Source organism: Rattus rattus, chromosome 6 (assembly GCF_011064425.1).
Source record: "Rattus rattus isolate New Zealand chromosome 6, Rrattus_CSIRO_v1, whole genome shotgun sequence".
NCBI classification, from domain to species: domain Eukaryota; kingdom Metazoa; phylum Chordata; class Mammalia; order Rodentia; family Muridae; genus Rattus; species Rattus rattus.
Genome location: NC_046159.1, coordinates 59,240,747 through 59,253,348, shown reverse-complemented (window position 1 = coordinate 59,253,348; position 12,602 = coordinate 59,240,747). Strand labels below are relative to the sequence as shown.

The 12,602-nt window shown below is 42.1% G+C and overlaps 1 protein-coding gene across 1 annotated transcript in view; it reads left to right on the top strand.

The window, feature by feature from the left end:
• Gfpt1 (glutamine--fructose-6-phosphate transaminase 1) overlaps positions 1 to 12,602 on the top strand; it is a 45,769-nt gene that overhangs the window by 12,816 nt on the left and 20,351 nt on the right. Inside the window, exons 5-10 of the mRNA XM_032906155.1 lie at positions 1,222 to 1,280; positions 2,860 to 2,994; positions 4,786 to 4,847; positions 5,863 to 5,942; positions 9,010 to 9,115; positions 11,550 to 11,713. Of these exons, the coding sequence (XP_032762046.1) occupies positions 1,222 to 1,280; positions 2,860 to 2,994; positions 4,786 to 4,847; positions 5,863 to 5,942; positions 9,010 to 9,115; positions 11,550 to 11,713 (606 nt within the window). The remainder of the gene's footprint in view (positions 1 to 1,221; positions 1,281 to 2,859; positions 2,995 to 4,785; positions 4,848 to 5,862; positions 5,943 to 9,009; positions 9,116 to 11,549; positions 11,714 to 12,602) is intronic.

The following is a 12,602-nucleotide window of genomic DNA, read 5'->3' as shown; positions in this document are numbered from 1 at the left end:
AGATCTTTAAGTATATTGGGACATTTTGAATAATATAATAGAAAACTAGACTTATGTTAGGTGTGGTGACACATGCCTCTTGTTGTGCCTCTAGGCTGAGGCAGGAAGAGTGCTTAGGTTAGGAGTCCAGATGGGCCAGGGCAAGGAAACATTGTATTTAGTAATAGTTAGTCTTTGTTTTTGTCTCACTGGGTAGCCCTGGCTGGCCTGGAACTCAGGGAAATCCTCTTGCCTCTGCCTTCTGAGTGCTGGAATTAAAGGCATGTGTTACCATACCCAGTCATGATTATTCTTTTGATTTATGAATTTAAAGCTACACTGTCTACGGTGTATACTGTCATGGCTACACATAATACTGTGAGCTCATAGTTATCTATTTTTAACAGTTTTTAGTCATCATTTAATAAAAATAGATGAAATTGATCTCTCAGGATTATATTTATTTGCTCTTGGAATGCTGCTTTGACATTTTCATGTGACATTCCGGAATTATCTGGACCTTTCCCAAATCAATTTATAGAACTTGGTAAATATGTAGGTATTAGTTCTTAAGCTTTATTTAGTGTCACTGGGATTGTTATAGTTGGAAAAGACTTGTGTTTAAACTTAACCAAAGAATAAATAAACAGAGACCCAGAATAAATAAACAGAGACTCGAGTGTTCAAGTCGGGTAGTGTTCTGCAAGGGAGGAGACAGGCGCAGGAGACTTGCTCCTTTCACCCCCTAATGTTAGGGTAGTAGCTTAGTGGAGCAGAAACCAGAACTGGTGCATCTCCTCATGTACACGCCCACTAACGCTGTGTGCGTCCGCGCAGAGCAGTGCTGTTGGGTTACCTCATGGCACGCCACAGTGAGAAGTGCGGAGCCCGAGGACACCCACCAGTAGGACACCCACTAGTGGGTTACTGACTTTTGACTTGAGAAGAATCTATTTATAGACCAGCTGTGGTGGTGTGTGCCTGTAATCACAGCACTTGGGTGACAGAAGTGATAGGATTACCACTAGTTCGAAGCTAACCCGGGCTACATAGTAAAACCTTGTCTCAGGAAAATGGAAGAGCAGGGTGGGAGGTGGTTCAGTGGCAGAGCTCTCTCCTCGTGAGGGGAGCCCCTAAAGTAACAACCAGAGAGGAGACACACAGGGAGGGAAGCCTGTGCACAGTGATGCTGTTCACAGCGTTCGTAGACCTAACCTTCGGTCAATGCTCTGTCTCCTCTAGAATTCATCGTTATTCATAATGGAATCATCACCAACTACAAAGACTTGAAAAAGTTTCTGGTAAGTGAGGTGACCCCAGAAGGCACTGTGTACTGAGAGTCAGGAGGTAGTTCGTTGGGACGCTCAGTGTTAGACATGTTAAGTAATTCCCATGATAGTCTCCAGGGTGTGGTGTTTTAATGTATTTCTCTGTTGACAGTGGAACTGTATTGATTCTTTTTTTTTTTTTTTTTTTTTTTTTTTTGGTTTTTTTTTTTCGGAGCTGGGGACCAACCCAGGGCCTTGCTTCCTAGGCAAGCGCCTACCACTGAGCTAAATCCCCAACCCTCTTGATTCTTTTTTAAATATTTTATGTGCATTGGTGTCTTGACTGAATGCGAATCTGTGTGAGGGTGTCAGATCTTGGAGTTACAGACTGTTGTGACTGGCCATGTGAGTGCTGGGAGCTGAACCCAGGTCCTCTGGAAGAACAGTCAGAGCTCACAGTGCTCTCCAGCCCGTCAGTTCTGATTTCTTACATGGCATTTTGAAGACAAGCTGTAAACTGTGATGTGACAGGGCCATCTCAGTGCCATCTGTTGCGTTTCTGCAGTGATAAGAACTCTCTGTCTAGCATTGTGGGAGCTGTGTATATAGGACTGCTAAGGTGCTCTGACAGAAACCGGATTTTAAGTTTAAGTTTGAATAACCATGTATAACTAATGGCTCTTCACTGGACAATTGAGGATAACCACATAATTGTTACTCATGAAATTAGTATTTTGAATATTATATATCTATATTTTAATTACAGTTTAATTCATATGAGGCAAATATGTCAAGCCTTGAGTTGTATTCAACAATGTGTTATCTTGAATTCTCTACAATCAGGATTTAATTTTGATTAAAATTACTTTTAATTAACTTTATTAACTATATTAATTGATTCATATTTGTAAATTTTCCATTATAAATTAATTTTTAGCTAATTTAAATTTTGAGTAGAATAAATTCAGTATGACATACAAAAAGTGAGTAATTAGTAAGATCTTTGGGGTTGGTGAGATGACTCAGTGGTAAGGTGTTTGCTACCTGATAACATTGAGTTTATTCCCTGAAACCAAATAGAGGAGGAAGGCTAAAACTGATTCCTCACGCTTGGGTTCTAGCCCTCAGGCACACTCTGTGACACACTTAGCCTGTACTCACAGACCATTTATGCGCGTGCATATGTAAGTGCACACACAATTAGAAATTCATTTGGTTTTTTTGAGAAAAAACAGTCTAGAAAATATTTGCATGGGGGCTGGAGAGATGGCCAGTGGTTTAGAAAATACTTGTTGCTCTTCAGAAGAGCAACATCACCCACATGATCATTAAAAACTGTCTACAACTCCACTGTCGGGATCTGATGCCTTCTTCTGACCTCTGAGGGCACCAGTCATATTCATGCACAGACATACATAAATACATAAAATAAAATGAAAAATCTAATAAATTTTTTAAAAGGTGAACAAAAAGGGACCATGAAGTTAAAAAGTATTTGTACATTGTATATATTTAAATGAACATTGTATATATTAAATGAGCATTGTATATATATTTATATGAACATCATATATATTTAAATGTGTCTGTTTCCCCTTCTTTCTCCTTGCAGGAAAGCAAAGGCTATGACTTTGAATCTGAAACAGACACAGAGACCATCGCCAAGCTAGTCAAGTACATGTATGACAACTGGGAAAGCCAGGACGTCAGCTTTACTACCTTGGTGGAGAGAGTTATCCAGCAATTGGTATTGAACCATACTTTTAAAGATTATTATGTCAGGACTGAGGAAGTGACTCAGAGGAAAAGCACTTGCACTGCAAACATGAGGACCAGAGTTCAGATCCCCAGCATCCACATAAGTGCTGGTTGAATATGGAAGCCTCTTTGTAGTTCCAGCTCCCAGGAGGCAACAGAACTGGATTCTGCAGCAAGCGTCTGGTTGGCTACATTAGTGAGTCAGCAAATTGTGGGTTCAAGTGAGAGACCCTACCTTAGTATGTAAGGCACAGAGCAGTGGAAGAAGACAGCTAGCTCAAACCTCTGTTCTACCCATACTCACACATGTGTCTGCACACCCCATTTATAACCACAACCATGTGCGCCCACGCATATACTAATGTACATGGCTAGCACATACACACATGCAAGAAAAAGTAGTTGCTAATACTAATTTCAAGTAGCTTTCTTAAAATATTTGATGAATAGGAACTATGTTCTTTTTAAACTCACAGGATTCTAACATTAGACAGCTCTATTTGTGAGTTATTGTCAGTGTGTATACGCATGTGAGTGAAGGCAAGAGACTGGAGTCAGGCATCTTAAAACTATTGTGCACAGCTTTTTATGTGAGTACTAGGGATTAGAACTCATGCTGTGTGGCTAGCGTTTTTCCAACTGAGCCATCTCCTGGGTGTTTTTTTTTTTTTAGGCTTTTATTACACACATCCAGACACACATAGACACACATGTACACACAAACACACCCAAACATGCACACACAACACACACAACACATACACACACACACACACACACACACACACACACATTCAACACAGGGAATTTGGAGAAATTGTCGCTTGACTTACTAACTTGCTTTCCCTGCATTTACCATTCCGTTTATTTTACAATAGCTATAGTCTAATCATTTCACTGTAGTTAGAGGGCAAAAGGAAGTTTGGCTGGCAAGATGGCTCAGTAGGCAAAAGCAATTGCTGTGTGAGGCTGACAACCTGAGTTTATTCTCCAAAACTCACAGATGAGAACCAACTCCAGAAAAGTTGTCCTTTAACATCTACATGATTTTTTTTTTTTTTTTTTTTTTTTTTTTTTTTTTTTTTTTTGTGTGGGTGTGTATGGGCTGGGTGGGTGGTGCTTGAGTGTGTCTGCATGCATACACCTTGTACACGTGCACAGTCAGGTATCAATATTAATGTGTGTTGAAGCCAGAGGAGGGCATTGGATCCTCTGAAGCTAGAGGTACAGGTGATTGTGAGATGCTAGTGTGGGTGCTGAGAACCAAATTCAAGTCCTCTCTAAGAGCAGCACATGCTGCTAACAGAGCCGTCTCTCCACCTCATTTTAATAACTACAATTGTGTATATTTGTCAGGTCCAAGGCTGAGGGCAGGAAGACAGAGGTTAGTAGTAGGTGTGATGGGTTTTGGATGTGGAGCTTGGCTCTCTGTTAGTTCTTCCTTCTTGAACAGACTAGCAGTCTGAGAAAGATATGTCTGTTGAGAAACATGCTATGCACACAAGTAACTTTCCAGGTTCTCCACTTTTTCAATGAGTAATGGAAAGGAAGCTTGGTGATAAGAGTTTGCTCACATCAGAGCTCAGGAGTCAGTGTTTACATACGATGCGGGCTTGGATGTTAGGGAGATCTTGCTGTGGCATCTAAAATGGAGACTTGTTAAAAACGAGTTTGGAAGAGCACAAGTGTGAACAGGAAGTGTCTGTGCAGAATCTTGTGTTTTTTAAATGTTTTTGCTTGAGACTCACTAACAACACTACTGATGTCCTTTTCCCCATAGGAAGGCGCCTTTGCTCTTGTGTTTAAAAGTGTCCATTTTCCCGGGCAAGCAGTTGGCACAAGGTACAATAGATTCTCTTTTAAGGACTAACGATGACATGCATGTTGAAACAGGATAGTTGTCAGTAACCTGTGAGTGGCCCTTCATTGTTTCCTTAGTGGTCTGGCTGTATTTATTTCTATTCACTATTCCTTCTCTCTGTAGCATGCTATGACAGACTCTCTTAGTAAAGAGAACACATTTTGACATTGTGATTAACTTTCTCCATATTTTTTGGAAATGAGTGTCAGACAGATTCCCAAGGAATTGTAGTACCACTGGTTTTGCTGTGATATTTAGAAATGATCATGAAGTTCTTAGAGCAGTAAGAACATTTAAGATCTGGGGGGGTGGAGAGAGAGCTCAGAGGTTAAGAACACTGGCTGCCCTTCCAGAGGCCCTGAGTTCAATTCCCAGTAACCACAGGTGGGCTCATTACCATCTATAATGGGATCTGTGCCCTCTTCTGGCCTGCAGGCATACAAGCAAGCAGAGCTTTGTGTACATAACAAATAAGTAAATCTTCAAAAGAATCTTTAAGATCTGGTAACAGAAGGTTATCTTTAATCTGAGGGCAGGATGCCTAAGCATATATTGGTGTCTGTGTACAACTGAATGGAAAGTTAAAAGAACAGTTTAAAATGCAACATGGTAAGATGTAAGCTAGGAGTTGGCAGTTTTCCAGAGTGGGTCAGGTAGGAAGTACTTGAGTGTGTTGGGACACATGGCCTCCCTGCCTGCACTCAGAGCTGCTGTCAGGCAGGAAAGCAGCTACAGAGGAAGAGCCTCCCTGTGTCAGTGAAACTTCAGTCCAGTTGTAATTTGCCAGTTGAAAAGTTGTCTATCAGAAGTAGGCAGGTGTGGCCTGGGGACTCAGCTAGTTATTTTGTTAGACCTGAAGTTCACCTCAGAGGGGAATTAAATCATGTGACGATTTAAATCATTTCAAATCAAAATGAATTTTGAACTCATACTTAAAATTCACATTGTTAGCGCATTATTTATGGAACAGGTTGATTCTGACTCCTTGCGTTTCAGGCGAGGTAGCCCTCTCTTGATTGGTGTGCGGAGCGAGCATAAGCTTTCTACAGATCACATTCCGATTCTGTACAGAACAGGTAAGCTGTCGCCTTACATTGTAAGTGTGGGGCAGGCTCTGAGACCCTGTCCATATGTGGCAGTAATGTCCTTTGGCCAGGTCACTGTGTCTTTGTGCATACAGTTACACGTTCTATCTAGAGATGGAAAACTTGTTGTGAAGGCTCTGACAAGAGGATCTTTCTCTGTTGCACATCCTTAGCTAGGACTCAGATTGGATCAAAGTTCACATGGTGGGGATCACAGGCAGAACGAGGTGGGAACGCACTCTGCACGGATGGAGGGATTTCTCCTGCCTTCCTTTGTTTACTAATTCTGTGTTTGAAATGAACTGAGGCTCTAAAAATGTGCTTACTTTATGGGGAAATGTTTTGGCACTTTTCTAATTGGCAGAATACATTTTGTCTGTTTGCTTTTGCCATTTTGAAAGTTGCATTACTTAATAACTGTTTTGTTAAAATGGGAGGTTTGAGGAATATTTCAAACTAAAGGCTTTTTTTCCTCCTTTCTATTTTAAAATCATATAGATGCATGCTTAGATTGGGAAAGGAACAGTGAAGTAAGCAGCTGTTTATTGAGTGATTTAGCCTCACTCTTAACGGAACTAGATTTCAATGGTCTTCATTTAGTGCATGGCATTTTACTGTTGTATTTACATTGGTATTATGATTGGCCTTATTTTAGAGCCATGCTTTATTTTTTATGTTTGAGGGTTTATCATTATTTATTGGTCCTAGGGTGGCATTCAAACCCAGAGCCATATATATGCCAGGCAGGTATTCTACCACTGGCTTGTATCCCCAGCTCCCAGGCTGATTTATTTTTTATTTTTATTTATTTATTTTTTAATTGTATGTAGGCATGTGTGTCTGCATGTGAGTGTGTGGATGAGAGTGAAGATACCTTGGGAGGCCAGAGGCATCAGATCCCTTGGGCGTGGAGTCATATATGGTTGTGAGCTGCCAGATTTGGGTTCAGGGAACCAAACCTTGGTCTTCTGAAGGACCAGGAAGTTCTCTTACCTGGTGAGCCATCTCTCCAGGACCGGTTTCTTTACTTCTTTCTGTTTTTTGAGAGGAGGTTGAAACACGATCCTGTAGAGCCTACGCTAACTGCAAACACTATGTAGCCCAGGTTGGTCTTCAGTGCATAACCTTGACTGTGCCTCCTGAGTGCTGCAGTGCGCTCCCACACATAGTCAAAGTTAACTCTGTGTGTGCCTTTATGCAGACTCGGAACCATTTTATTGACTTACACACACAGAGAACAAAGTGCAAAGCAAATGCACGTTTGCTTGTTTACTAACTGCTGAGAGCTTTCCATGTAAAAGGTAGGGGGATGTCGGCTAAGTGAAGCCTTAACAATTAAAATGTAATCCTGGCTTCTGGAATAGCAGTTACCAAGACAATGCTGAGCCTGCCCCTCTCTGCCCCTCTCTGGGTGACTGCTCTCATGCTTTCGCCGGGAAGAAGATTATTTCCTTAGCCAGCCTTCTGGACAGTGCTCCCTTCCCTGCTGCATCACTTCTCTCCCACAGCCCCAGGCTCCTGCAGCTGCACTGCTCTGACATGAATGCCACCTCACAGGCTGTTTTAGGTGGCTTTTAACATAATAGTTTAAAAAATGAGGGTGAGGTCTTCAAGAGGTGGAAGAAATTTTTCCTAGGAGATGGCCCTGGATAGCTGTGTTTCTCTAGTCTTGTAGATAGGTGGTGTGAAGCCAGTGCCGCCATGCTGCCGAGAGATCAGGCTTGGTGGGAGGGCTCTAGAGAGAGCTTTGGACTGGCTTTCAGGCTTTTGCCATTGTCTCCAACTTACAGCCACCTCTTCTCACTGGAAAACAGTTTCATTTGAGTGAGAGAATTCCCATGTGGAAAAGAATTTTATAGACATTTATAGTCAGTGATGTCTGAGTTCCTTTTAACTATTTCAATCAGAGATGCTCCTTTTAACAATAAAATCACAAGTCTTTAGAGTGACACTCAGCTTTAGGACATTTTAGAAGCACAGCGAGTTGTAAATTTAAATGTTGTCTGGGCTTCACTTCTACTTCCTTTTCAATTTAGATTTTGTGTGTTGAGACAAAGTTGTGAATTAGCAAAAAAGAAACAAAACAACGATTACTGATGAAAAATGAAGTGCCAGGATTAAAGAGGTCCCGAGGCACAGAACTAAGACAGGAGAGTTGTTTGGCTTAGAACATTTCCTGTGACTAGGTGTTGATGCCATGTCGGCATGGCATGGTCAAAATGGCATGTGTCTCTGACTTGGTTTTTAATTACATTTATTTATTCATGTATGTGTATATATGCTGTGCACACATGTGGCAGTCAGAGGATAAACTGCAGTTTTCCCTCTCCGTCATGTGGGACCTGGGATTGAGCAGGTCTTCATGCTTGGCGGCTACCCTTTACCTAATGAGCCATCTCATTATCTCCCTTGCTTTGATTTTAACGACTATTCTAGGTCTGATTTGCTGGGCTGACTTGCTGCCAAAATCTAGAGAGGTTTTGTTTAAAAAACAAACAAACAACTTGGCCCTAGTTTTGTCTGGTATTTTTTTATTTAAAGGTTTTACGTGTGAATGTTTTGCCTGCATGTGTTTATGTGCGTCACGAGAGTACCTAGTACCCAGGGAGGCAGAAGAGGGAGTCTGAGCCCTTGGAGTTGGAGTTACGGATAGATGTGAGCCACCATGTGGATGCTGGGAACCTAGCTGGTCCTCTTGCAGCAGCAGTGTGTGTCCTTTATCTCCGAGACATGTGTCTAACCCAGCAGCTCCTAGACTTTTAAAAGTTATTATTAATACATTTTTTGGATTTCTAGTTGAAAAGAAATGCCTTTACTACGGGGTTTATGTGCAGCACTGTTGTCTGCCAGGAAGGCTTCACGGGTGCTGTCTCACTGCCCTTTCCGTCTGTCCCACTGGCTTAGTGCATGGAACCAGTGAGCTTCCTCAGTTTGAGAACTGCTGGATCTGTTATGCTGCTCGGCTTTTGTTGTGGACTTCGTGAACAGTCGTATGTATTTCTAAACTGCAGCATTATTCCTCCATGCTTGCTAACTGTGACTTATCTCTGTGCTCTAGGCAAAGACAAGAAAGGAAGCTGTGGTCTTTCCCGTGTGGACAGCACGACATGCCTTTTCCCTGTTGAGGAAAAGGCGGTTGAATATTACTTTGCTTCTGATGCAAGGTAAGCTTCCTTCATTGAGTCAAGAGAATTTTCAAGGAAACTTCAACAGTGAAGGGTCTTGTAAGATTCTAAGTGCTGAGACTAGAACTGACTTCAGATGGCCAGTGAGCAGCCTTCCACTGCCTGACGCCTCAGCTCCAGAGCGCTTTAGCTCACCTGTGCGAACTCTACAAGAACACTCTCCTCCTACCTACTTCAAAGCGAGATGGTCACTCTACATATCACTTGCATTCACTCTCAGTTTTTGTTTGATCCTGGGAGGTGTACCTAAGTGTTATAGGGAGGAGGGGCTGCTTCTCCGGCGTTTAAGGATCCTGAGATACTATGATTTGGGTCCTGTGGACATCAGCTTTCATATTTCGAGTTAACTTACAGCATAGTCTTCTACAGTGGAAGACTGAAATTTTAAAAGAAAACAATATTTAGAGGCATTGTAATTCAAATACTGTAGGAGTGGGGATAAAATTGTCTGCAGATACTTGACCCATTCACTGGGGCTGGAAATTAGGGAAAAGAATGAGGAGGATACCACTTAGTTCTTCAAGGAATGCATTGTCTGAGAAACAAACTTTACCGTTTTCTAGATTTTTCAGATTTGTCTTTGCTGTCATTGAGTGGGTTTATTACAGAGTTGATTGTCAAGACTCAAACTGGAAATTGCAGAAGGATATCAGCTTTTGATTTATTCTTACATGCTTATTAGCAGAGCCATATTGTAAAAGTAGTTTTATTCTCCTGTAATAAGTGTTGTCTCTGAGGCCCACTGCCTCAGTCTGCTAACCTAGGCCTAGTCCTGGAAGCTTCTAGTCTCCATACAGTCTAACCTAGGCCTAGAGTGTTTCCAGCCTCCGAGACTGGCTCACCCTTCCTAGTTCTTTCTGATCTCTGGCTGGCTGGTTCAACTCGGCTGTTCTGCTTCAAACTCCTCTCCAAGCTGACTGATTCAATCTGTCTCTATCTCAGCTTCCTGAATTGCTTGGCTTGGTCTCATGCTAACTTGGCAATCTGTTTGGATCTTCTGGCTCATTCTCTCCTCTCATTCTCTGGCTTGTTCTGTCTTCACCTGTGTCTAGTTCCCCCCCCCCTCCACTACTCTCTTAGGTAGCTTCCCCCCCCCCACTACTCTCTTAGGTAGCATCCCCCCGCACTCTTGTATAGCTTCCCTTTCCTCTTTCTTCTGAGTGTTGGGCATGTCCTAGTCTGTTAAATCTTTCTCTGATTTGTCGTTTTGTCTGCCTCTCAATTAGACATCGCTTTTAAACATGGATGCTTCCTTCTACAAACGAACTTTACCTTCATTGTTTGGGATTAGAGGTTTGTAGAAAGAACATGTTTGTATTCCAGCCAGAGGGATTAAAGGTGTGTGTTAAGGGCTGAGCTTATACCACAACTAGAAACAATTTTTTTCCAGTAAGTAACACAATCTTGGGGTTCACAGTGTGATTGAACGTTCAAGACCATATGCTAGTCTCAGGAGAATGGTACAATAACAATACTACTTGATCTGCCATAGTAGGGGAGACAACATTTTAAAGCATATCTGAAGTCCCTACTGTGACAAGAGCCACACAGTTGCTGTAGCAGGCTCTCTTAACCTCTTGTGAGTAGATCTTTTTTAAGGCAGTGGAGCTCAATCTGAGCTGAGGAGATCAGGAGATGATTAGGTGAAAGGTTGGGCGATGAACACTCAGTGTGAGCTTGTGAAGGGCATTGAGCAGCTTGAAGAGAATAAGAGGACACTTGATGGGACGTGCATGGCAGTTTGAAGTTCTCCTGAGTGCCATAAGAAGGCTGAAAAGTGATTTGTTGGGTGAGGGGAATTTTTTTGATTAGCATCACTTTTTGCTATTGACTTGGGCAGAAAAGAGAACAGAGAGGAAAGAGAAAGTAGTGTAGTTAGGGATGCTGCAGAAGCCAGCCAGAGCTGGTGGCAGCTTGTACTCAGCAGTGGCAGCGACATTGAAGGTAGCATTCAGAAACATTTAGAGGTTAAAATGACAGGCTTCGGTGAGAGCTGGCATGAGGCGGAGGCAGCCTTGCATTCTCGTCTGGTTTAGCTGGCAGTTATGTTGCTGTGCAGAGGGTCACTTCATTTTTTTGTTCACAGTGACCGCATGTTTAATACAGCCTTGTAGGAAGCAAAGACATTGTCATGTGGTGTAAGATGACAGTTGGTAGGGCTGGGCTGGAGAGGTGGCTCAGTGGTTAAGAGCACTGACTGCTTTTCCAGAGGACCTGAGTTCAATTTCCAGCATCCACGTGGTGGCTCACAATCATCTGTAATGGGATCCTGTGTCCTCTTCTGGTGTGTCTGAAGATAGCAACAGTGTACTCACATAAAATAAATAAATCTTTAAAAAAAAAAAAAAGATGAGAGCTTGGTCCATGTGTTCGATCCTTGGTTATTGATAACAACCCCTTGACCGTCTTGCAGTGCCGTGATAGAGCACACCAATCGTGTCATCTTTCTGGAGGATGATGATGTTGCAGCCGTGGTGGACGGCCGTCTCTCGATCCACCGAATTAAACGGACTGCAGGGGACCACCCTGGCCGAGCAGTGCAAACCCTCCAGATGGAACTCCAGCAGATCATGAAGGGTGAGTGCCCTGCAGTGTTCGGACTCGGATGCTTCAAGAAAGGAAGCGTCCTACTTCCCATGGCTGGTGAAGCTGGTGAAGTCTGCATATGATGAGTGGATGGTCAACCCAGAAAGGGGTCACTCTGGAGAAATTTCTGCTAGTCTTAGAGTAGCTCTTGAAACTAACTCATGGTTTGTTTGTAAGAAGGAGGTAGTACCAGATATTTCAAGATATTTTTTAGGGTAAATATGCCTGATGTCTGTTCAGTACTCTTGTTATAGTCTCTCTGTGCTTCAGCCTTCTCGTGTCTTAAGAAGGGGAAATGGAATCTATCGCACTGTTGTTGGAGGATCAAGAAGGCTGATGTATACAAGCAGTTAGAATAGTGCCTGATGCCTGTGTGCCCCACATAAATGTGTTAATGGTTGTTACTGCTGTTAATGGTTGGGATTTTTATTCTCCCTTCTGACTGGGCTGAAGGAGGGAAATATCATAGAGCTACTAACTCCGAAGTCCCATGAGCCCTACTACAGCCCATTTTAGGAAGTAAATATTGATTTTATTAAAATAAGTAAGCACGTTTCCTGGTTGGCATAGTAAACAATAGCTACATGGTTTGAACTTAAATTTGACTCAAAAATTTATCCTATGCCCCCATTTTTGTATAACTATGAATTTTAGCTATTAAGTAAATAAAAGTGACTTTCTTCCTGGTTCAGTTTTTTATGTAGAGTTAAAACACTCATCCTGGCCTTTAGGAAGTCGTCAGTCTGAATAAATATTCTTTATTGCATAAACCTTTGTCTCATCTCTCATGATTAAGCTGAAAAGAGATAGTGGGTTTATCTTGAAGAGATAGTTGACTGTGTACAGATTTCTTAGCTTATTTGCTGTTGTTTTAATTACA